The sequence below is a fragment of the Cheilinus undulatus genome, linkage group 4 (assembly GCF_018320785.1).
Source record: "Cheilinus undulatus linkage group 4, ASM1832078v1, whole genome shotgun sequence".
Taxonomy (NCBI): domain Eukaryota; kingdom Metazoa; phylum Chordata; class Actinopteri; order Labriformes; family Labridae; genus Cheilinus; species Cheilinus undulatus.
Window position 1 is genome coordinate 12659437 of NC_054868.1, and position 26715 is coordinate 12686151.

At 38.6% G+C, this 26715-nt stretch overlaps 1 protein-coding gene across 6 annotated transcripts in view; it reads left to right on the plus strand.

Moving 5' to 3' along the window:
• The first annotated feature begins 721 nt into the window (after window positions 1-721).
• ctnnd1 (catenin (cadherin-associated protein), delta 1) overlaps window positions 722-26715 on the plus strand; it is a 38039-nt gene continuing 12045 nt past the window's right edge. For 3 of the 6 annotated variants that reach the window (XM_041784617.1, XM_041784614.1, XM_041784616.1), the window contains exons 1-11: window positions 857-1085; window positions 12468-12615; window positions 17099-17173; window positions 17284-17409; window positions 18874-19166; window positions 19260-19350; window positions 19571-19761; window positions 19902-20145; window positions 22011-22082; window positions 22792-22942; window positions 23109-23310. In XM_041784617.1, the coding sequence (XP_041640551.1) occupies window positions 12475-12615; window positions 17099-17173; window positions 17284-17409; window positions 18874-19166; window positions 19260-19350; window positions 19571-19761; window positions 19902-20145; window positions 22011-22082; window positions 22792-22942; window positions 23109-23310 (1586 nt within the window). In that variant the 5' untranslated portion in view covers window positions 857-1085; window positions 12468-12474. Of the gene's footprint in view, window positions 827-856; window positions 1086-12467; window positions 12616-17098; window positions 17174-17283; window positions 17410-18873; window positions 19167-19259; window positions 19351-19570; window positions 19762-19901; window positions 20146-22010; window positions 22083-22791; window positions 22943-23108; window positions 23311-26715 lie in introns of those variants that run through there. The other 3 variants (XM_041784615.1, XM_041784618.1, XM_041784619.1) reach the window with 3 other exon arrangements.

Sequence of the window (26715 nt, forward strand, 5' to 3'; positions counted from 1 at the left end):
CTTTAAATTAATGTCCCCCGCCAAAATAATATTTTGTTTTAATTTTATTTTTCATGTACATGTGATATAATGTTGCTGGCTTTTAATTAAAGCCACTGCATAATATTTGTCTTTTGGAATTGTCCTAGTTTGAGTTATTTCTTTCCAGAGAGAGTACCGAGCTATATATATATATATATATATATATATATATATATATATATATATATATATATATATATAGTGTGTCGTTGTTCTAGAAAAAAAAAATCACGATTTTAAATGTAGGCTATATTGCACAGCCATACTCATTCCCAGTAAAAAAGAAACTAATTTTAAAAACTCCTGTCCGTCCCGGCACATCAATAGCCACACGGAGGCAGTATGAGCTCGTTTCTTATTATTACCATAAAACTATATTCAAAACATTGTTTCTGGACGCCGGAAGATAAGCTTAAATTATATGAGGGATCGATAGCTTAATATATTGAACAACAGAATTTCAAATCATTATGCTTTAATCCCTGCTTTAAAGTTTTTATTTCAAACTTGGTCTATTATTGAAAAATGTCTTAAAACAAAGGTTTAACACTCTGTTATTCGGTAATACCAAAAAATCTAATCTCGACCCTGTGTAGTTGCACTGCTGTAGTTAATACAAGAGAGACAAATAGTTGCTGATGAAAAAATAAATAATGCCTGTACGTCTCGAAACGCCCCCGTATTATTCAGCTCTGCTGTCCTCTATTCTGTGTGCTGCTCGCCCCCACCTCTTCCCCCCAGCGGAGAGGAAGAGCAGAGACAAGTGAACAACAAGCCAGGGCAAGGAAGATAGGAAATTGCATAGGTGGGTGTTTTCTCTTTTCTTCATTGCGAGTGCTGAGCTTTCTTCCTCCGGTGGACAGTGTACTTAATCAGCTCTAAGGTGTTTTTAGACCACGCCGAGTTGTTTTTGTTGTCTCATCTCTACTCACTTCTGCGAGCCTGCGGGTCGACGTCTGGATCGTGTCGGCGCAGCAGCAGCGACACTCGGCTAGGCTAGGCCTGAAACCGCCTCGTAAACACTTATGGACTTTTAAAAACAAGGCAAACAGTCTGCATAATCGGTAATGGCATGCTTTTTTTATATTATTCTCTCGATATGGCTGATTTGGGGTAGTTCTGGGTGGGCAGAAGAGTCAGGTGAACTTGCTTGTAGTCAACGCAGCGTTAGCAAGCTAGCTACCTAGCACAGGCTAATATCGCTAACACCAGTGCATGCCATTCGTCGGTTTGATTAAATACTTATTTGGAGTCAGACTAGAGAGGATTTAAGAAACTAGTGGTCGTAGTTATTACTTTTTGATTCAGATACTTAAGTATAAATAACCAAGCTAGCATGCTTCTATTCGGCTAACATAATAGTTTGATACACTAGCAGGCTAGTTTGTAGGTGACTTAAGGTGTATCATTTTGGCACGACACATTAAGTATTTTTGTTTTACTGACTTTTAACAACAAAGCAGATTTTAACTTTAGCTCTGCGACACCTCTCCATAAGATTTCGGCTATTGAGGGCAGGTGAGAGCACACGGAAGTAGTCGTTTCGCCCGCCGTGTCACAGCCCATGAGTTAGGAGTCAAAGTCCAGTCTCGGTTTACTGATCAGTTTCCTATTTTCTGTTATACCTGCGACGCCCACTCTCTGCGGACACTCGACCCGTGTGGTGCTTTTTAGGTGACTAATCTTGAATGGTGTGTGTTTTATTTGCATATTGGCTTCTATATTTTCTATTTTTCGTGCTAAAAGTCTACAGTGAAAACATAAGGTGTAACGTTCCAGCAGCTGTCTTTTGATGTGGTCTCCCAGGTAGGGAGGAAGGCAGGGCTGGTCCTGGTGTCGGAGCTGCAGCGAGGGACAAAAGCAAGAACCTGTTGTGTGAGTCTGGCTGTGTCGGGTGTGGTAAGGTGGCAGGCGTGTTTGTAGCCTCATTATTCAGCCCCTTATGTAAAGGCTTGCAACTACAGACACCTTCTCACCTTACACTTCTCAGTGTGAACGGATGCTGGATTATAATGAGAAACCAGACTTATCATGATAACCAGACTGCTGTTGTAGTGGATGTCTGTTGAAGTAGGCCTTTGTCTGTTGTGGGGTTTTAGTAATTATTTATTTGTATTAAGTTGTCACATTAAACAAGATGTTGAAACCAGTCCGGGAAATGTTTGCTAGCTGTTCTAAAAGTGTTATGATTTTTTGATTTCTACTGGTACAGTCAGTGAATTGGTGAGTTTCAGTGCAGCAGGACATGCCTGTCATATAACCCTTAAAGCCCTGCAGGTATGTATACTTTGACCTGTTGGAACAGAGATGGAAAAGATTGTGAGCGAGTTTGGGCATGATGTTTGTTCAGATATGCTCCAGCTGTAAGATGAGAAAAATAAATAAGTTGGACGGTTCCTTTGCTGCCTAGAATTTACTTCTAGCCATGCTGTCTGCTGGGGCTAAAGTTTTGCTGCACAGCCAGTTGTTTTAGCCAGGGCTATCATTTGTGAACCTCAGTAATGACGGCCTTCAGAGCACACCACGGGTGTGTCCCTTTGACACACAGGAGCTGGGGTTTTCTTACATTTGCTCCTCCCAGTCAGTTTTTCTCTCTCCCTATCTCTCTTCCCTTCTCTGCTTTCAGCGGTTACACCTGCAGTCTGTGTTTTTATTTGAATGTTAAGCATGCCTACTCCCTTGCCGTGCAGGGGAGGATGTGAGATGGTGTACGCAGGTGAAATCAAAGTGAACAGATTACTTAAGCTGTCTAATCTGCTGCACATTACTCTTTCCTAGAGCTGCTGGTTAACTTTATGGACATGCTGAATGTCACTTTGCACTTGTATGGTCCCCCACTGCACCTACTAAGCTACCTTCTTTTTCTCATGGTCCTCGCACTGTTATTGCGTTGTGATAAATCTTTACCGATAGCTGGATGTTGTTTTTTTAGAGCACTCTAATTTTTTATAGCATACTTGTTTAAGCATGAAAATTCTGTACAAAGGTCCCATTTGTATTTGAAACATTTTATGAAATGTATCTGTATTTGCTGAATAGTTGTGATTGCTGTAACATCTTTGAATTGTCTGCGGTTGAAATGAAAATTAAAATGAAGTCATTGCCTCTATGTACACCCCAGACTGAAGTAATAAATGTGGGTGTGTTAACATAGTTTCATCATTTGATGACTATCACATAACTGATATGATGAAAAAAGAATCTTTTTTTTAATTGCTTAGGTATAAATGCTCATTAAGCTTAGTATTTTATTTTAGCTAAATGTTGGTAAACATTAAAGTTGTGTTTTCTATATATTTTTTATATTTTAATAAAAATTGAAATATTAAACTTCCATTTTAAAATACAGGAATATCTTTTTGCAGACAATGTGGAGTCTGTGGTCAATTACATTGCTAACAGGGTGTTATGGCCAGCCAATTTCTAATTTTGGTTTTAATGACAGTATGAAAGCGTTATTATTGTTTCTTTTCATGTTGCCTGCTTAAGGTGGGGAGTCAAATTTAAGGTCTTGTTGCACCTAGTCTGTATTGTGAAATGTACAGCGGTAGAATGTTTGGATGAATTTCTTTTGCAGCTGATCCCATATCAGAGACTTTACAGTTGCAGTATATAGGGTGGCAGCTGGCAGGGCAACTCTGTGTGCATGACTGAGCAAGTGTGTATGTGAAGCCCCTGATGTATATTCACATTGTGTCTCTTGTGCTTCTGCAACACAGTATTGTAGTGTGAAATCACACACTTGGAACCCTATTACGCTGTTGTGGATGCAATATAAAAAGTACAAGGGTTTTATGACAATGAAACCCTGTGAAGGTATTATTGTGAAATTGCAGTGTTTGAAGGATGTTTGTCTATACCCAGAAGACAGTCAGCCTTGTATGCATAAATCTCATTCCATGGTTAGTCGTACATATACTGAAATTGACTGGTATGTTTTTTTTTTCACTCTTCTTTTTCCCTGAGTTACAGTTTCTTGCCATTTCCTTCCTCACCAAGAATAGTAAGTTGGTGTCCTGTAGATCAAACAGCTGGCCTTTCGGAGGTCTCTGAAAAGTCTGGAGGGCAATTGTGGGTGGGCGTGTGCAAACTAACACAACGTAGACCTCATGGGTAAATGTTGGGGGTTGGCTTATGGTTTCATGTCAGGATGGCAGAAGCGGTAGTAGTTGGATATGGGCCAAGGCTCACACACAAAATACACAACAGACACACACAGTGGCTAAATCTCTGTGTGACCATTCAAATGAGGCTGAGTCAGCGAAACAGTTGGCCAAGCCACAACAGCATTTTACCACAGCTTCACTTCAGCTTTATGTGGGTGTTGGTGTGTGTGCAGACTTGAACTGAATGCATGTCAGCGTGCCACAGCCACCAGTGACTAAGTGGCTGAAATAACTATGATAGCATATGAAAAGGATGGAACACACTGCAGACACTAAGCTTGGTGGGATCTGGGTGATAGCCCAACAAACTGGCTGTGAGTGTGTGCTTCACAAAGTTTTTAGTCAGTTGTGAACACTGATGGTGTGTGTGTACGACGGTGCTATGTGGCTCAGTAATCAAAGTGGCTTAACACTGTAAATCCAGGGCTAGCCCATTAGCAGATACGATTTAGCGTTGCTGCGGATGGCCTTACAATAGATTAACGACTAATGACTGGACTTTAAGTGGCCAAAGCCATTTTAAAACTCTCACAAGCAATTGCTTTCTGCCACAAGAATGTAAGTGGTGGGACTTGTAGAGCTAAAGAGGCTGTGTGGGTCTGTCTGTTGCATTAAGGCGCTGGGGACTGCCTTACCCTGTGCTCTTAAAAAGTGTTGACGTTTTGACAGAACCACAAAGAACATCCCCACAATCTGTGGTATGTTGACTTATCTGATTTATGGTGTCAGTTCTGCATTGCTAAGTTGAAATCTTGGTCCCTAATGTAAAGCTTGACAGCTGCTATAGGCACCCTTCAAGAGACAGACACTTTTTTGCAGCTTATTGCTGAATTTAGTTACCTACTTTTTCATTTTTGGGATTGAGGTTAAGATGCATTGGTGGTGAATAGATTAAGGTCTCAATTTTAATTTAACTGCACACTTTGGGATGCCCAGACCACCTTTTTTTGCTGCCAAAGCCAATTACCAATGAGTGAGCTACAGTAATATTTTGCAGTTTGATCAAGCGGCATCTTGAACAGTTGGCCAGTCTACTTAACTTCGTGATGCACTGGGATCACGAGCAAGTGGCGGTGTAACCAGTTAAAAGGAACACAAAAGTCATCATTTTCCAGTCAACAGAATACTTTTATTTTGTTCAGCAGAGCAGCAAAAATCTTTCAACAAGGCGCGCGTATCGTACAGTAAGAACAACTAGTTTACACAATTTGAGGATTCACTAATTAAATGTGCCAATTTATGTGAATTATCCCACTTATCAACAAAGTAAAAAATACTAAGCCTGTTCAATAAGATAAAAAGAGCATATAGTCAAATAAATAAAAAGCAATGGGTATCAGAACATAAACTTAGTTGCATTATGATGATGCAATTATTTTATATCACTGAGAAAATATTTATCTCCAGAAAACACTGTATTTATTCAAGCGGCTTACCAAAAGGGTTATTTCCTTTTCTTGCAGTTACATTTAAGTGCATCATGGTGACATCTCTTAATCTTTGCCTGAAAGTAATTTTATTGGCTGTATATCAAACACATAATATTGTAACTTTTTGTCACCTTGTTCAGTAGCTACTTAGTGTTTATCCTGCCCTTTTTGATACAGATTTGAACACAGGATTCACTGTTTAAACTAACAAGACTTAAAAGTTTTAAAAGGAATTTAACCAAATCTTCTTTGAGTGGTTGACTGATCATCATCATCATCAGCAGCAGTGGTACAGCAGGTGTTGGATTTTTTTCTGGCTGACAGCTGAAGGTGCAGCGTGCTAGTTTAACATGATTCACAATGCTGATGTGCTTACTAGGAGTGTAAAGGTACACATGTTCTTACTGATCCACTTTGTGTACCAATCTGAATATGTATGTACCTGATATACTTAAAATCTGAGTTCCCTCGTGGACTGCACGCTCAGACCATCATGGTAACCACAACAGATGATAAGCAGGAGGCTGAAGGTCTCCTGTTTGTGAACACTTTGGTGTCCCTGTGAAAAACAACAATGGACAAAGACAAGAGGACAAGATGAAAGCTTTATGTGGACATTATTCAGTAGGGATTCAGCACAATTCTGACATGTCAAATTTGATGCATTTGAATTGACACCACAGAGGGGTGAATATCACTGCAGCTATGAAAAGACACTGTAGAGCAGGGGTGTCAAGCTCAAGGCCTGGGGGCCAAATCAGTTCTATCTGGCCCACCAGATCATATCAGATTTTTATTATAACTGGCCCACTGATCTGCAGATTTCCTCCAGTTTAAACATGTAAGCCTAACCTGATGATTTAAAATGTCCGTGTACTGTCATAAAAATAAAGAGTTAAAATAATTAGATAAAAAGTCAGGAATGTGGAAAAATAAATTTCTGTTTTCATTTCATATTCTTGATTCTGCATCTCGTAGTTATCGGGCAAAGTTATGGTTTTGACTTTTCATTTCATATGTTGACCTTTTCAGTTCACATTTTTGACTTTTTATCTTATTTTCTACCTTTTTTGAGCCTCAATTTTAAGTAATATTTTGATCCTTGAACTTTATTTTTTTCTCACAGTTTTAACTTTTTAGCTCTTTACTTTGACTTTTATCTCATGATTTGGCCTTTTGTATCCTCCATCTTAAATTTTAAGAAATGTTTTGATATGTGAAACTCAAAATTTATTCATTTTTTTCTCAGGCTTTGACATTTTGAACCAGTGATTTTGAAATTGACCTTATATTTTGACCTATAAAGGTCATGATTTCAAATTTTCATCTTGTTTTGACCCTTAAAAATCATGGTTTAAACTTTCTTTCTTATACATATTTGCCTTTTAAAAACATGATTGGACTTTAAATGCCTTTTGAGTTCTAATAAGTATGAATTTTTATCTCAGATTTTGAGCCTTTAAACTTAACATTTTTATGTTTTTACATCTCAAAATCCTACATCATCAGTGCTAATGTTCCCCCCCCCCAATTCATTGCTGGTGAAAAATGAGGTTGACAGTTTATAGTTAAATGTTGGCCTTGTTCGGCCCTCAGGTTGGCCCCAAATTCAGAATTCGGCCCCTGCAGTGACTAAGTTTGACATCCCTGCTGTAGAGCAAACACGGCTCCCCCTGGCATTTTAATAGCCTTTTGCTGGTAATTCCAAGTGGGCGAAAGCAATAACAAATACTATTGACATTTCTATAGCAGCAGATCTATGTCTATATTTAGTGTTTCCCACAGGATTTTAGGACACTGTAGTAGAGGACCCTAACCTTCTAGGGGGGTCCAGGGGAACAGCCTTTACTTCCTGTATTAGTGTTTTATTTCATTCCATAATTTATAGTGGAGTTAATATTTTATGTTTGTTAGCCTTAGTAAGGCAAAATCTAGTTCAATGTTATGAGAATTTAATTTCTGTTGGGTTTACATTCTAGAGGGAAATTATTGGTCATTATTACCTCCGCCAAGGAGGTTATATGATTTGCAGGGTTTGTTTGTTTGTTAGTTTGTTAGAAACATAACTCAAAAATTTTTTGGACAGATTTTGATCAAATTGTCAGGAAATGTCAGAAATGGCATAAGGAAGAACTGATAAGATTTTGGGAGTGATCCGGATCACTGTCTGGATCCAGGAATTTTTTAAAGGATTCTTTACTCCTGGGAGATAGGGCTAATGGCGGAGGTCTGCGCTCTCCGAGTGCTTTTACTAGTTAACACTGTTTCTTTTCCCTTGTTGATGTAACTCTGGAACTTATCAAATCACAGAAACAGGAAAGTTTACAACAGCTGTACACTGTAATTCCTGAAGGGATCATGAATTATCCAAAAATAACCAAAATCAGAGATTTTTTCACCTGGCTAGAAGAAAAAGAAAATCTTTTACCTGACCGTCTCTTTCTTGTCTTCACTTTATTAGTAGGTGCAAAGAGTTTTTTTTACGCTTCTTTTTTTAATCTTTTATCCAAAATAAATACTGTTGATATTTTTTGTTAAGTGATACACCTGACTGAAGCTCCGTCTACTCAATCAGAAACTTGCCAGCATATTAAATTAGACATTAAGGTGCGTGAGAGAAACACAGTGGGAGCACGCAAATTCATACAGATAAACAGATCCTACATGGATATAAGGTTATGGGTAACATTTTTCACCTGAAATGTTTCAAGGCTTCGTCTCCTGTAGCTTGAGTGTCTGAAGCTCAGTTGCACAGTGTAGCGCGTTATCCGCGCCACACTCTGTGTGCACAGCACCGCTCACATGCACATGGGGGTTCACTGCTGAGCATGACAATGTAACGATGGAGGGGCAAATTAGGCTATGGCAGGGAGGATTAGAGATAATTGATGGGAAACCCTGATCAGTTTTGAGGACACAGCACACAAGTAAGCTGAAAAATGTATTTCCTTGTTCACAATTTAGAGATTAAGTTAAACCAGTCCTTTATGAACGCACAATCTCACATCAGTTCTTGGAAAGGCCCCATGAGCCCTAAGTACATCAGCTTTGTGAACCAAATGAAACCAACCTGCAGCACCTTTGAGTGCTGTCTTAAAGAAGGGTTCAGCTGCTGCAGAACAGATATCTTCTTCATGTATTTAATTCAGTCATGAAAAGGGCTGCCAGATTTTGTAGTTAATCTCATTAGTTAAAAACATTAATCCAATGTGGAACTCTGTATTGAAATCAGCAGGAAAAGTCATCAGCTGACTTTAGGGCTCTTTTAAGGCCTGGTTCACACTAAAAGATTTTAAAAATGTTAGCCAGTTATTTTTTTTCAGCGTGAGAGTACCCAGACAGAAAATAATGGCAGATTTAGCCCAGTTGTTCTTTTACTGTGTGCTACCTTATCCCGGGGTATTAAAAAAAAAAGCCATGGTATTGCTTTAATTACTGACACCAAGACAGTGCTGTGCCATGAGCACATGCTTATGAAATGCCTAGAGAATGTGTGTCTATGTCTAGGAGCAACACCACTGTCTTTTGTGGAGATACAATAAAAGTGATTAAAAACCCGTTAATGAGCCTAATTTAGCTCATACCACTTCTGCTATGAAGTTTTACTGTCTCGTCTTTCCAACAAATAGCAGAAAAGTGGCATCAATTGTGGTATCAATAAGGACTCTGATCATTAAGGAGTATCAGTATCAATATCAATAGAATATGTTACCCATATGTTACCCATCCCTAGTAGGCTATTTTTTGTAATTTATTTCAAAATCTTTTTTCTAATGAATAACTTTTTGGTAGTTGGCTGGAGCATTATTCTATTTTTTTTTATTCCTCCTCCAAATATTTCACATATTTTACTTTTTAGAAATGTTTCTTTTCTTACTAGTTAGCTGCTGATATTTTTGTTATATCATCACACTACACCCCACACACGGTGCTCCTCTCAGCTGCAGACATCAGATTATTAACCACAGGTGACTGGGTTGGAGACCGTAAGCATCAATTCCAATCAACTGATCACATAATTCTTATGAAAACTGGCCAATAATGAAATTGGCCAATAATGTCAAATCACTCAGAGCAGCTCTAATGTTTTGATTCATACATGTGCACTCCTGAAATCCCTACATCTTTTGCTTTGTGAGCACTGTCCTTTGTAGAAGCATATTAGTTTGTGGTTTGGCTTCCTGACTGGGTCAGGGAAAGTTACGACATCTACTTTCTCTTTTCGGGTTTAAAGTTTTTAGTTGGAAAGATAAATGTCGGGGTGACAGATGAGAGCAGCACAATCAACAAGTGAATGTTTCCCTTATTAGGACAGCGTCCAACTGCTGAGACAGGATATGACACGCAAAATCTCACTGTGGAATGTATGACAATAGTGAATGTGTGTGTTTTTGTGCAGCTCATACGTGTTTGGTTTCTCAAGTGTATGTTTTTCTTTCCCCATGTAGATGGAGATAAACAAGGCAGCATTAGCTTTACCAAAACTTGCCACAGTTCTGTTTGAGTATTCAAGGATATGACCTATGAGATTCACACACATATTTGTGACCATTATTTCGTCTCTGATGTGTGTGCACATTCACCAGCCCGAATGTGCACACTCAAACTCAATACAGGATTCTTTGTTTGCCCAGGCAGCCCTGTGTACGCAGAAAGAGAGCAGATTTGATCTACATGAGTCAGTTAACTTTGAAGTAGAAAATGGTTTTTGCCGTGCTTTGGAGATGAGCCACACTCGTGTCATCCCGTCAGTAGACAGGCATGGTTGAGGTAATCTTCCCCAGATTCCTCACCCTTCTCTCACCAGCTTCCCTGCTGAGGAGGTGGAATGGCTTCGTCATTGTACTAATTTGAATTCAGGGGCAATTTTCACTTATTTTGATGCCTAGACTATTTAATGTCATCAGTGGCACCTAAAGTCAATTTTAAGAAATCAACTTTTACTTCTTTGTTTCCTGGTATTCTAATCTCTTGAACTACTGTTCTCCGTCATTCGTTAACAAATTGTTTGTATTTTCAATGATTTTTTACATTTTAAGCAACTTATTTAAAAATGCTGGTGCTGTCCTCTTTTGAAAAAGCGCTGAGGGAAGCAAAAATGTATGTAAAATATGTTGACATATGAATTACAAAGAGTGTTAACATGGCCATATCTTATAATATGAATAGTTAACAGATTTGAAGGTTTTGTTTTTAAATAGGTGGTTAAGTTTTCTTCCTGGAGTGAAAGTTGTGCACTCTTTTTTTTAATCAAGCCCTACAGATTTTTCCCCAGTAACACAATCACTAAGACTCACTGCTGAAAATGTGAATAGGTTCTATCATAAAAACATACATTTTGTCACATTGAGTTGTAACAGTAAGAGTGATTCATAACTGATAATATCTCACAGAGCTGGGAAGGACTCTTAAGCCATTTGTCACTTAACATTGATTTCAAGAAAGCAGAGCCTTGGATGCTTTCTGTCTTTGGTCTTTGGGTTTTTGCTCTTTGTGGATGTTGAAAGGGTCAGTTGGTATAGAAATGGCCCTGATTTACCTATAGTCCTTGAGTACCATTTCTTATTGAATGTTAAATGTATAAAATGTAAATGACTTTGGAGAGAGAAAAGGGCAGATCATAAACCTTGAAGAGTTGCATAAAAGGTGAAAACAGATTCAGTATTTAAAGAGATATACAAAATAGATTATACAGATATGTTGGGGATTTAATATATTGATGGATAACTGATGTGAAGCAGTAAGATACTTGGGAGAGCACATTTGACTCTGTGTGAACACTGGATGTGTTCCACACTACAGCTAAATAGCCCTAGCGATCTAGCTACTGTGAAGATTTGGAGATACTTAGGGAGCTATGAAAAGATGTCTACTGCTGATGAAGCTTATCTCATTCGACTCAAAGGATGGCATTAAGTGCTTTATTGGCCCAGGTTTCATAGAATAAAATACACGTTTTTGCTATGAGTAAAGCTTGTTGTAAAGTTTCACCAAACACTTGTCAGAAAGAGCATCTAGTCCAAAAGCAACTTATCAACTGCATGCACATTAAATATCAGTACAATTAATATTGTATAATGATGCTATCGAACAACTTGGAAAACAAAGTAAGTATTGTTGAAAGCAGGGATAACAAGGCTGCTATCTTCTTCGCTCCAGAGAGCACAACCTCTTAATTCAAAAGCCCTCTGGCTTTAAGTACATCCTAACTTTTAGGTGTGATGCGGCCTCTCAACAACTCCTCTCAATGCTCCCACACTGTCTTTGCATCCTTTGCATAAGGATGTGCTAACAAGCTCAACATGCTGAAGCTGAAAACCTGCTGTAATAATCTACAGTCACGCATCTCACTTTCTATTTTTAACCCTGCATCACTGAAGGTGAAGAAACACGCTAGAAAAGAGCATCCTTCCCTGCTGATGTTGGTCCCTCCTTGAATTCTTCCAGAATAATCGCTTTTGCAAACGTATTCTTGAATTTTGAGCACTTTCACAATTCCTGCTCCTCTCCCTCACTGTTTTTCAGTTTGCTTAAGTTGTGTCTTTACTCACATTATCTCTGTACCTGCACTTTTTTATCTTCACAGTTCTCTCTTTTTCCTCATTTGTCACACCTTCCTGTGTGAGGCCCTGCAGCTTTTTAACCTCCAAATAAAAACTTCATTAGCACTTCAGTGTGTGCATTCATAGATGACACTGTGCCAGGAGCCCCTTCTGACTATGTCTGTATACTGGGTGATTCAGCATGGCTGTTGGTCTCTTCTTTAAATAAATCTGGGTGTTGGATCTATCTGGGTGTTGATCGCTTCTCTTTGGTGTTGACCCTATCCTGTCCTGTGCTCTGCTCTCAGTGTGTGAATGGAGCAGTGTGCGAGTACGGCCTCCCTGCTGGCCTCGGTGCGGGAGCAGGAGAGGCAGTTTGAGATGCTGAGCCGAGCTCTGGAGGAGGAGCGGAGGTCATGTGCCGGCACCCTGCCCCGCCCCCTCCCCAACATGCAGGTAACACAGAATACCCCCAGCCCACTACTCACAACCCTCCATGCTCACTTTCCATCCTTCAATCCCTTGGATTCTCCCTTGATCCAAAGGAGTTGTCTACTGTCATCGCTATGGTCACCCCATCTCATCTGAGTGGACATGCATGATGGCTGCAAAACTTAACCGCACTGTAGCAGGGGTTCCTCCTTGGTTAGTGTTAAGTAGGGGTGGGGATCATCAGGTTTCATTGATATTGATAACCTTATTGATACTTTTTAATCATGTCCCTGCAAATACTGCTATTGATTTGTTAATATTGTCATAGAAAAAGTTGTTTAATTTGTTGTACACCAGTTCTGGTGAATTTCCTTTTCTCAAATTAATGTCTCAAATTAAAGCTACCAACCTTTATCCTGTCGAATACAATGAGGATTTCAACATTGGATCAACGAGATTTACCCCCCAAAAATTAGGGCTGCTTTGAGAGGAAGAGGAGGATGACTTGCATGCAGCATGCATGCATCTATTTCTTGATGGAACAAGGTTTTGATCTCCATCCCAAGGTTGGGCTTTGAAGGTTGTTTGAATATCCTTTGAGTTAATGCTCTGAAATTCAAATGAATTAAGTTACTGAAATACAATAAAATGATCATGGAGGGTTGAGCTGAAATAAGATAAACACTTAAGTCAGATTTGCATTTTCTTTTGATATGCATACCTCACTGGAAGTTAACGTGATGCAGCCAGTTTCTCCCAAAGTTTCCAAAAGTACAGAGTTGCTCCTTGTGACAGAATTCTTATAAATGTTTTGGAATCATGACATTTTCGAATTATTTCCTCTCAAAGTTACGATGAGACTTTGTAAAGCCACAAGTTATTCATAAAGCATTTTATCCCTAAAGTGAGATCCTACGGCATCTTTTAAGAAGCTTGAGTGTTTCTCAAGCTTTGGAGAAAATAAAGAAATGTTCTAAGTAGAATTTTTTAATGAATTATAGTTGAGCTGGGACAAAAGCTATTAATGCAAAGTCAGACATTGCAGTCCAGTTTGGACTTCCTTTAAGTGCAAAGTGAGACATGCATTGTGTGTCCCTTTTAAATGTGATTTACTCCACAGGTGCCTCTTATCACTGTTTAGAGTCTATAGGACAGCTTGGAATTTATGCACTAAAAGATGTAAATCGGTCATAATGATCATAATTTCGGACTAGACAGTATAATAAAACCGATGGATTTCCCTGAGCACATTTTTTCTTCCTTTTTTATATAAACCAATCACAGCTTCTGAAAAGTGTGTCCTACCTAGGAATTGGGTCAACCACACCTCCTCAGTTAGATAAAAGTAATGCTGTGTGATTGCAATTATGTAGGACAATATTGCGTTTATGATATAATACAAAAATGGTATCATGAGTCTACCTGTGTGGGTGTCAAGGAAGTTGCAGTGAATAATGATAGTCTTGAAGTGTGCATTTCTCAACCCAAAACATTCAATTATTAAGTACAGAACCTGAAGTTTTTACAGTACTGCTTTGAGAATAACATTTTTCCAAAAATATACGTTTTTCCATTTTTGAAAATAAAGTACCATTACAATTTTAATAGTGACACGTTTGTGAACTTAAAGGCCTTTCTGTAGGTATTATTGGAAACCTTTTAAGTACTACTTAATACAAAAATAGTTGCAAGCACTTATGTCTTTACATGATTGCACAGCCTGACATCACAATTGCAATTAGATTAATTGTGCAACACTTGAGTAAGATAGTTAGATAAAGATAGTTTCTGTCCTTTCTCACACAGAGTTGTTCTGGATTGACCAGCTATCATAGGAGCTCTCTGAGAATATTCCCAGAATGTTTGTGAATATGGGCCAGACATATTAATATCTCCCATTTACTTTTCAACTCTCCACTGCTGCGTTAAGAATCTCAGTCATTTTGGAGTGTATGATTTTATTGGGTGAAGGATTTTAGTCTGCTAGACAGTAGGCCCAAGTTCACAGCAGCTTGGCTTGCAGCCCCTGATGCCCTGCCAAACATAAAAAACTCACTGATTTTCAGCCTGTCCTGACATCCTTTTAACTGAAGACCATCAGAGAAACATTGTTTATCATCATAGGCTTTTATTTGTCCTGCAGAGGAGGAGACCTCTTTATTGCTTCTCTTAGGAGTGTTGTGAATGATGATCACCAATAAATTTATACCTAAAATGTTATGGAATAATATTAGCTCAAGCTTAGTTTGCAGTCCCTCCTTGCATGATGCAGGAGGAGTGTTGCAGAAATACTTATTTTATTTTTTTTTTTACTTATCTTGCTTAATTGTTTATTGAATTTATGCTTTTTGATTACATTTATTTAGAGAAAGGTTAAGGCCAGACATGGGTGATGATACCTGTTGAACATGCTAATAAAGTAAAATATAAAGTTATGTAACTATGTTTTTCTCTTTGGCTTTCTCTATCATAAGGATACTCACCAAACTAGCAGCATAAACAGATTTTGTCCTCTATAACATCAATCATTAAGAAAGTATCAGATAATAATACTTCCCACATTGCTCAAGACTTGCACCTTCCAGTTGAGCTTTTCCAGGAGGTGATTAAACCCTCTGTTGCTTTCCAAATAGCTTTTCACCACTGATTTCCCCATCCTCCATTGATCCTTAATTAACAGTAAATGTGTCATTCAAAATTAAAGTCTGCCCATCATCATCTTTACATCCCCCGCCAATCAAGCTTAATAACCATGTGTAACTCATCGTGTTTGTCTCAACTTGCCCATTGAATATTGCATGCAGGGTGATGTCTTGCTTGACATTTTGTTTTGCTGCTGACCTTTTCCTTGACTATCCTCAAGAGTACAGCATGCCAGAAATATGAGTTATTTTATTTTGTTGTGTTTATTTCTAGTATAAGAAAAATGTTCCTCAGCTGCTATTTCAACCGATCAAAGTTTGTTGTCAGACTGTTTCATCTGCTGTGAATTCTCGGTCAAAGTCTTGGAAGCTTTTTTGTGTGTCAAAGCCAGTGTGTCTGCTGTTTGCTTACACACCCTCTTTATCATGCTCGAGTCACTAACCTGGTTCAGAGACTGAAGAATGACTTCATAGTTTGAGTCTGCCTCACAGACGGACTTGCAGGCACGCACACACATTTACTCACTCGTTTGCTTCCTTATTGACTCTCCTGGTCATAACTGTGCGTCTATAAACCAGCACACATGCACGCACACGTACACTTTTTGCCCTCAGGCTACCTTTGAAACACTCTCATAAACAAGTAAGCTCTCCAGCCCGCTCACTTTCTCTTTTTCATTTGCCGCTCTTGTGTGTAGGCACACACTTCCCAGGATATGTCCCGGTCCTAGGTAGTCCTAGTGGCTGATAACAAACAGAAATAAAGGTGGAGTGTGTGTTACAGTAAGAGCAGGATAGAAATGAAGCCTGTGCTAGCTCTTATCTGTGCTGCGCGTGTTTACATAGCCCAAAGGCTTCGGCATGCCTCTGCCACTCTCCCAGGCAGTGAAACACGACCTTAGTTCTTACTGACAGGTTCCCACATGCTTGCATCTCCCTGGCACTTTTGACTATTCTCTCATGCTGAGTCCTTATCTGAACTAGAGAGTGTGGTCTTTTGCTTCGTCTGTCTTGCTTATTTGCTCTTGGCAGAGTGGCACTTAAAGAGCTTGTCACTGCTCCTCACTGTGGTTTTATTTCCAGCCTCATGAAGATATTTTTGTTTTACAGATTCAAACACACACCACGTTTGTCAGCTCAAGACAGCTCTTTTATTTGCTGTTTAACACTCCCTCCTCCTGGCTGTTCCCCTTTACCTCCATAGCAGAGGAGATAAAACTGTAGATTACACTGGAGATATGTTAAGCTCCCCCTGTGGCTGGAATGGAAATTGCACCACACCCATCACCACTCCAGGGCAGTCGATGCTGGTGGTGTTGACTTATCCTTTGTCCCTCTTTTTGCTCATATCCATTTCATTACTAATTATGTAATGCATTCATTCCATTACCTTTTAATTCATATGTTTGTTGGATGAGTGTGTTTGTGTTACAGTTTCCTCATTTTGTTTAGTACAGAAGAGTGCATGAAGCTGAAAAGTGTTTATGCTTACATTCATAGTATTAATGTACATTTATGTTGAAAAATCCCTTAATTTAAAAATTATATATTGCTTTGATTATTGTGTAGCTATTATATCTAAGAAATAGTTGCTTAAAGAAGGAAATAGAGCAATTTTCAGCTGTGATGTAATTTTGAAAAGCTGAAGTTTGTGGATTTAAAGATGGATGATATGAAAATCAAGAATTACAGTTGATTGTGGTTGCTCCTTTGATTTTGATTAAAAAATGTTTTAGTAATTCATACTTTCAACCTGGTTGTCTATAAAAGTTAGCCTCCCTTGATGTAACTTGTTATTGTGAAAGAATAGTCATCCTTATATTCCCAGCAATAAGTATGTATGTATTTGTTCTTCCTCATCATAGAACGGCCGCATTCCTTGTGATGCAGACATAGAGAGGCTGACACTGAACGAGGGTTACATCAACGGGACACATCTCGTAAGCATTGTTTCAGCCCTCACATTTCCAGTGTGAAATTCATAACAAGATGAGGAAGTATGAGCCCTCTAGCAGAAAGATATTTTAAAATCTGTGTCTATAATCAACAGTTCAGTATGGAGCCGGGTCAGGTGGTGCAGGAGACATACACTGTGGAGGAAGATCCACAGGAGCTTCCTCCTGTTGTCTCAGTGGAGACCAGTGAAGATGGAACAACGCGGCGTACAGAAACCACGGTTAGTTGATCATTACAGGAGTGTGCAGTTAACCACACATGTATGGATATAAAAGTTTCTGGCTTGTTCTTAGTTGGCTTTCTTACTTAATGAAAGTATTATTGGTCAAACATGTTTCTCTTACTACACATGCACTTACAGCTTACACATTTCCACTGAATTAGACCTCATGTTTTCGCTCTTTTGGGTGTTAATGTGATATGCCAATAAATAATGATGAGGATAAAACCATGTGGTTCAGTAATAGAGTGTTATAAACTAAATGTTGGGTTTTCACACACAGCTGCTGTAAGTTTCCAATGAGTGACATCTTTAGTATATTTTTGGCATCTGAAAATGATTAGCTTAAAAGTTCAGCAATGCGTTATCTTAAAATTTTTGGGTGAAACTGAAGAAAACAGCAGCCGAATCTTTTGAATAATTAACAGAGGTGTGTGGGGAACACTGCATTTCACCTACACGTGTGTTTGAATGGCACAAAAAAGGTAGAGAGGATGTCCAGGACTATGAATGCTCTTGTCGCCCATAAATGAAAAACTTCTGAAAACATTCAACAAATTGAATGAATTGTTTGAAATATTGAAAACTCAGTATAAGAATGATAGCAGAAGTGGTCTTCAATGATAGACAGTTCAGCAAACTTGGATCGAACATTTAAACATGACAAAAGTGTGTGCCAAAGTTGTCCGAAAACCTTTGACCTCTGATTGAAAGGGAAAACGCAAGCAAATTTGTGGAGACATTTTGAAACAAGTTGAAGACAGCCCACAATTTTAATAGGGAGTGATTATATGCGATGAGACTTGGATCTTCCAAAACGATCCTGAAACAAAACAGCAGTCAGTGCATTTCAAAACAACATGGTCACCAAGGTTGAAGTAGCACGACAAAGAAAGTTCAAATTCAAGGCCATGATTTTTGTTTTCTTTTACATTAAGGGTATTATTTGGGAGGAGTGGGTTCCAGAAGGGTCATCCATGGATCAACACTTTCAAACTGGTTCTACAAAAACTGTGAGGAAAAGACAGAAGAACAAGATCACAGTTTCTGGCCCAAAACCAAATCACAGTGCTTGATCACTCTCTCTTTTGATCTAATCTAGCACCATGGGACTTTTCCCTTTTCCTAAGATCAAATCTGTGCTCAAAGGAACACTTTCTAAGTCTTAGTCAGAAATTAAGAAAATAACAACAGAGCTTCTGAGACAACTGTCCGAAGAAACCCTACTGCACTTTTTTAATAAGTGGAAGTCTAGTTTTTTTTGATAGCCATACCTCGTCAGTATAAGATCACTTCATCACAAGGATACAGATTTTGGGGAAAACCTTGATATATTTACAACCCTGTCTGCATTACTTTTGATTGTATCTAGACTGACTTGAAAGTGGGTCTAAAAGGTATAATTTACTTTTTCAGCTTGTAAATTAATACAATGTTTCTTGTATCTTACCTTTGCTTTTTAAGGTAAAGAAAGTTGTAAAGACTACCCATACCCGCACAGTTATCCCCTCTGTGTCAGACACACTCTCCCTGGATGGTGGTGGTTCAGTAACAGGGATGGGGGGCTACACTACACCCATGGACAGGGTCTACAGGCAAGCACCTGGAAGTGGTGTGCCCATGGACTACCCCACCCACACAGTGCCACGCAACTACCACTATGGACCTCCGGCGGGCTACGACGACTACCGAACTGGACTCCCATCTGAGACCTACACAAGCCTTACCAGGGGAGCTCACATGGATGATCGCTACAGGTATCACTCTGATGAAAATCATTTCTGAAATGAATCAGATTATCTTTTAGCCAATAATCTCACACTCATATTGCTTATCTCTCTTCAATGCAGACCGGTCCATCCGGATGGCTACAGAACTCTGGATCCTAACTACAGAGCCCACAGCAGGAACCAGCTGGACCCCTATGCTGCTCAGCCACAGGTATGTTCAACAATCTGTGTACCACTTCCTTCAGTGCTTTTCTTTTTTCAGAAACATATCTTCATCTCCTGACACCTCAGAATTTCCTTGGTAGTTTTAGTGTTTTGCCTTCATGGTATGTAGAAAAATGTCAGCGAACACAGTCTATAAGCTAGAGTTTCCCAGAGCACTTGAACTGAGGAGTAAATTTCTTTGGGTCATACTGCCTGTGTCTGTGTAGGTTGGGCGAATGGGAAGTGCCATGGAGCTATCCGCCATCCCCCGGTTTGTCCCGGAACCATATGGGCTTGAGGATGATCAGCGCAGCATGGGTTATGATGACCCAGACTATGGCATGGGACCCGCAATGCACTTCAGCACTGTGCCACGCAACTACCAGGGATTCCCTCATGGACCCCCACGTAGAACCGGGTATGTTTTGCTTTTCTTGTAAATGGAAATTGAAGTATATTCTTAGTGTTTTGGTATTCAAATCACTATCTTGTTGGTTATATTTCACACAAAAATATTTTTCATCTTTTTTTTATGTTGCTGCTCTTCTTTTTCTCCAGGAGTTATGAGGGCACCTTGGATGTTGACATGAGTGGTCCAGGGTACTGGCCAGGAGCACCCCTGGCTCAGGGTGAAAGAGGAAGCATGGCTTCGTTGGACAGCACTCTGAGAAAAGGTCCTGGCCCTGGTGGCTGGCGTCAGCCTGAGCTACCAGAAGTCATCGCCATGCTTAACTACAGAATGGATGCTGTCAAGAGCAATGCAGCAGCATACTTGCAGCACCTCACCTATAAGAATGATAAAGTAAGCTGCACCTTTTCCAGTGTTTGATTTTTTTGTTACTGACTTGTAAGAAAGTAGCAAGCATAGTTTTTAATAGCCTTGTTTCCACCAGATTGTCCACTTTGACCGAGTACAGGTTGGTCTGGTTGAGTGTACACCCCAAAATAATTTGTTTGTTATGAATGAAGTTATTTCTGTTTGGTTAAATGCTGAAGTTATTTCTGTGAACTATCTGATAGTTTAACAGCAATATAAAAGGAGAGAATTTTAATGGGAGAATCTGTCACATGAAAAAAACAAAACAAAAAAAAACAACTAAATCTTATCTGGTGTTAGAATCAAATGAGATTTAGTAAGAAATACTGGCTATGTTGATCTTGTTTTAGAAAAAGCTACAGCCCAAACATTTGCACACAGATTCAACAGCCACAAAGCGATCTTTTCACAGGTTCCCTAAAGTAGAATGATGTAAATGAATCACTGAATTACAGAGAATAAATTGATCTTAACCTTTATATTAAGAAAACTTTGACAATAATTCATTTTCACGCTCATCACGGATGAACCAGGTTATGTACCCTCAGGTTCTGCTTCGTACACTTAAAATCAGGCCCACATAAACGTCAGAAAACTGATTTGTGGCCACATATCACTGTCCACGGATCAATGTCGGGTCCAGATATCCCCGAATGAAGTGGATATTAGTCTGTTATTCTTCTGTTTTCACCCACACCTCATAGAGCAGACAGCTGTATTTTGTTTTGCAGCCCGGCTGAGCAGTCATGCCATATGCTGAAAATGATGTCTGTGCAAACCCCTATTGTATGTGTAACTCCACCTTTATTGCACAGATGGATAAGCCTGGCACCCGTATGGAAGGGTGGTACAGGTGGGTTGATTGGGACCAAGGTTGTTATAGCGAACTAATACTAACTAAATAACTAAAACTAAAATTCAAAAATCAATGTAGTTAACTTAAACTAAATTAAAACTAAGCTTTACCAATAAAAAGGAAAACTAACTAAAACTGTGTTGTGCCCTTACAAAACTAACTAAAATAAAATAAAAATGGAGACAAAATATCCTTAGTTTTAGTCTTTGACACAACCTAACTGACTGGCACTGACACCCAAGTCTGGGGAGTGTAAAATTGCCTCATCTGGTTGGTTAAGACTTCACATAGTGGTAGTTTTATGTCTGGAGTTGTTCTGAAACATCATCATTAAATGAATAAATAAGTGAAGAATAGTAGCCTGTTCAGATAGTTTTTAAAAAAATGTATGACGCTTCACTCAGCCCTGACATCTATCCGTAAAAAACAAAAACTATTACAAACTAAACTAAAACAAAGCATTTTTGCAAAATAAAAACAAAACTAACAAACCAGCAGTCAAAACTTAAAAAAAACTAAACTTAAATCAAACACAGGAAGTAGAAAAGAAATAAAAATAGAAACTAATGAAAAATCCCAAACTGTTATCACCTTGATTGGGACCCTTCCAACTACTGATAATGGAAACACACAAAACAAACTGAACCAGACAACTCAGTGGAAATTACCTAAATGTGTTCACTTATCCACATTTAACTTGCAAATGAGAAGTTATATTTTTTATGCTTTTACTTCTTTAAAGGTATTAGCCAAACTGTTAATTTAAATAGCCAGCGTTTACTGTTTTGTGTTTGCTCCTAAAGCCTTCTCAGCTCATGGTGGGACTTCTGTTGTGACCTTGGACAGTCAATGATTTTTTCTTTATTGGTTATGGTCTTTCATAAGCGACTGACTTCAAGGCTTTTCTTTTCTTTTTCTTCCATCATTTACATAGCTTAAAAAACTGAACCTATCTTGTTACCTTACTAATTTAACATTTTCTTTTACTTGCCAGGTTAAGTCTGATGTGCGTCGTCTGAAAGGCATCCCAGCTTTGGTCTCCATGCTTGATAACACAAACAAAGAGGTCTGTTTCACAATGTTCTCCATGGTTTTCTGTTAATTTTTTTCCTCTTTAGAGGTGTGTTATGATTGACCTTGAGGGGTGAAAGTGAGGCTTAAGGGATGCAATGTGGTTCTTATATTATACTGATAGGGTGCATTTTCCAGAGACTAGGGGAACTTGAGACATGCCACTAATACCAATTGAAAGGGAAATAGAAATAAGCATTACGTACTTGCCTTCTTTTCAAATCCTGTAGGTCAACATTTGTACTAAAAATGGTTTTGACCAGAACATTCTGCAGTTTTTCTATGATCCTTTCACATTTAGCACAAGCAGTAGCAAAGTTTTGCTGATGTTTGTATGGGTTTTACCAGACAAACCACATCGTGCATTCCACCCTCCAAGCAGAGAGGCATCTTAATTTCACATTTCATGCTCTACGGCCAATGACAGGTCTGAAGTCTTGCTGGCTGGAGAAATGGGTCACAGTTTCTGCATCCTCCAAGTATTTTTAAGTGAATACAAAAATGCAACACATTTTGTCTTCTTGTAAGAGTTTGGTTTTGTGTAAAAACAAATAATATTTATTATGTGTCTTTGCTAAATATAAGAAGCAAAAGTATTGATGTGTGATAAAATCTTTAGGAAGGGACATGCAATATGCAGTGCTTTTTTAAGACCTACTCTATTGAGACTATAGCTTAACTTACTTACTGTGTTGCTGTTACAGGTTCATTATGCTGCCTGTGGAGCACTGAAGAACATTTCATACGGCAAAGATCCCGACAACAAGATTGCCATCAAGAACTGTGATGGAGTGCCAGCTCTCATCAGGCTGCTGAGGAAGACCCATGACCAGGACCTGACGGACACCATCACAGGTGAGACGCACTTTGTAAACACACAGACGGTTAGAGATGTCTTTAACTAACCATAAAATAGTTGGTGTGAATGGCTGATATAACTTGTGGTTAAATGTTATGGGTTCAGGTACAAGTTACCTTCATCATTGTATGCATTAATTTTTGATTTTTATACATTTTCCAGGAACACTGTGGAACCTGTCATCCCATGACTCTGTGAAAATGGAGATCGTGGACCATGCTCTGCATGCCCTGTCTGATGAGGTGATGGTGCCTCATTCAGGCTGGGAAAGAGGGAGCAATGGAGCTGGAGGAGGGGAGGAGAACTGCAAGCCCAGACATCTTGAATGGGAGATGGCCCTCACTAACACAGCAGGCTGTCTGAGGTACTGAAAAGAGACTGTTTTACTGTGTTACTGATTATGTTAAGGAGATTTGAAGATTGAAGGAGGGCTGATGAATTCTGCAGGAGATGAAAACAGGCAAGCTCAACAGTCCGACAGAGCAGTGGGATGGAAAGTGCATTCGCAAAGTATTCAGACCCCTTCACTTTTTTCTTTTTTGTTTTTTTTTTTGTTTTTTTGCAGAATGATGCTAAAGTTGTTTAAATTTCTCTCAGTAATCTACACTCAGTACCCCATAATGCCTAAGACATTTTTGCATATTTACAAAATATAAAAGAATCTGAAATATCACACTGGCTTAAGTGTTCAGACTCTTTGCAAAAATGTTTGAAATTTAGCTCAGTTTACTCCCATTTCTCTTCATCTTTGCTGAGATGTTTCTAAGCCTTTATTGGAGTCCACATGTGGAAAACTACATTGATTAGACATAATTTAGAAAGGTACACACCTCTATAGAAGGCCTCACAGTACATAACAGAGCAAAAATCAAAGACCTGAGAGCAAAGGAACTGTTGGCAGAGCTCAGAGACAGGATTTTTGCAAGGCACAGATCTGGGAAAGGCTACAAAAATATCTTCTGCACTGATTGTTCCCAAAAGCACAACGGCCTCCATAATTCTCAAATGGAAGAAGTTTGGCACAAGCAGGACTCTTCCAAGGGCTGGTCACCTGGCCAAACTGAGCAATCAGGGGAGAGGGTCCTTAGAAAGAGAGGCGACCAGTAGCCCAATATTTAATCTGACAGAGCTCAAGAGATCTGTGTGGAGATGGGACAATGGGATATTTCTGTTTATTTTTGATAAACTTGCCAAAAATTCTTCAATTCTGTCTTCGCTTTGTCATTATGGGGTACAGTGTGTAGACCAAGGAGAGATGAATTTAAACGACAGTAGCATCAGACTGCAACGCAAGAAAATGGGAAAACTGTATAGTTTCTGAATGCACTGTATGATGGAGGGATGTAACGGTGGGTGGAGCAGAAGAAAAACATTCATGAGGCTTTCTTGAATTAGAGAGAGCAGTAGGGAAAGAGACTATGCTACTGCAGTAAATGATCAGAATGAGGGTAAAATCTGATCATAAAGTTTCCATCTCATTCAGAATACAAAGGATGCTTAATTGCACTTCAAAGACTTCCTGATGGATAATGTGGTTTACAGTTACTGCTTCTTATTCCATTTTGTTTTGATGGTATTACCTGTCAGTCTGCTGTAAAGTACAGGTGCATCTAAAAAGTCAAGATTAAAACAAGCTATACATGTTTTACTTTATGTGTAATGAAGCTTGATTATATAAAAGTTTAATGATTTAAAATAATTTACAGAAATAGATTAACCTTCTCATAATAATAAATTTGTCAGATGCACCTGTAAATTTATATAAAACCACTTGTTATCAAAAGAAAATAATCATCAATGACACAGCCGGCGGGTCCATCCAAAATTTTTAAAGACATCCGTAGCCTAAAAATTCTTGAGGACCAGACAAGGGTGAGAAGAGAGTTCTTGGAAAGAGAGCAAACATAATAAAGGGGCGTTGACCTTCACAGTGTAAACAGCATGTTAGAGCCTGCCAGTCCTTCACATTTGCATTCCCTCTGACAACACACAGTGAATGACTGTTCATTACAGTTCTACAGAAATACTTGAAAATAACTTAAATATTAGAAAACCAAACCAATTAAGAAGTTGATGTAATAGGTGTCAGGTTTTTATTTATTTTTTTTCTTGGATTTTGATTAACTTTGAAAAAATGTAAGTATTTTGGGGGATTTCTGGAAGGGTCACACATAAATGCTACTTACTGATACCACTTTTTACTTTTTTGAGTTTAAAGAAAGTGAATGAATGGACTATTGGTAGGATGTTTCTCCTGGATTCTCTCATTATTCTGCAAACTAAAATCTTTGATATGAGAATTATTAAAGAGTTGATGAAGTACACTGAACTGCTTTCCACATTATTGAGCAAATGACATTTTTCTCTTATTTTCCTAAATATTAATGCAAATGACAGAATATTTTTCAAGTCATCAGCCGTTAGAGCATAATTCAAATGTTTTTGAACAAACTTCATAATGATAACCTTTATTTAAAAAAAAAAAATAAAAACCTCAAAATGCACTGTTCCACATTATTTAGCACAACAGAGTTTTAAAAGATTTTATAGGTTGTAAAGAACTAAAAATGGTCATTCATTGAATTTGCAGCATTAGGCGGTCATATTTACTGAAATCAAAAGCTATTTCAATCAAAAACATCTTAACAGGCAAAATTACATGTTAGCATAGGAGCCCTTCTTTGATATCACCGATTTATTTGTATGAAATATCTAATGTTTTCATTCCTTCTCCAAGGCATTGCACTATTTGAGCCTTTTCAGTAGCAGAGAGATCCTTTTTCTTTCCCATATTGCTTGAAACTTGTGGCCTGCTTAATAATGTGGAACAGTGCATTTTGAGGTTTTCATTAAAAAAAAAAAAAAGGTTATCATTATGAAGTTTGTTCAAAAACATTTGAATTATGCTCTAACGGCTGATGACTTGAAAAATATTCTGACTATCATTTGCATTAATATTTAGGAAAATAAGAGAAAAATGTCATTTGCTCAATAATGTGGAAAGCGGTGTACACTTAGCGTGGACTTTACATGACATTTTTAAAAAATCCTGAAGTTGTGTCATTTAGGTAAGGGGTAAAAAGCAACCTTATTTTGTAACTGATCAGATTTGCAGTAAACCAGCTTTTGGTAACCAATTTAGAATTTAATAGATCCAGAAATCATAGAACAGGACAGAGTCCATAGCTCCCTTTGCTACTATGTGAGGCTACTTTAACTTTGATTCTCAACACTGCTGCAAGCAAGGGAGTCTAGAAGTTTCAATTTTTACCAATTACATGTCCCTACTAGCTCTGTGTGTTAGGAAACAGACAAATGAAATGACTGACAGGCATAACTATATTTCCTTGACTTAGTCTAAAGACACAGAAGGTTTTAAAACAGATGAATCTGTTTTCTTTGAAGTGTTAACTTTATGTTTGGAAGTTCAGCCTTTATTTTACTCTCTCCCTGTGAGGAGATTTACTGCTACTGAACTAACCTGATACCAGATCTTAGAAATAAAGTGAGCTTAGTGTTGAGCTAAGCTTATCTTTTTCAAGTCATACGACTCTCTTCTGTTCTGCAGTGAAGATTTGATTTGATCAGCGTTTTATATCCTGAATGTTTGTTGACTCCAGCACATAAACTTCCTGAACTCTCCAGTGAAGTGAAATCAGTGCCCCCTGCTGTGGAAGGGAATGTGTCCTGGTGTTGTGAGAGAGGGCGTGTCTGTCACTGGGAAAAACAGGCCAGCACAAAAGACTAAGGCTGAATATCATTCCACAGA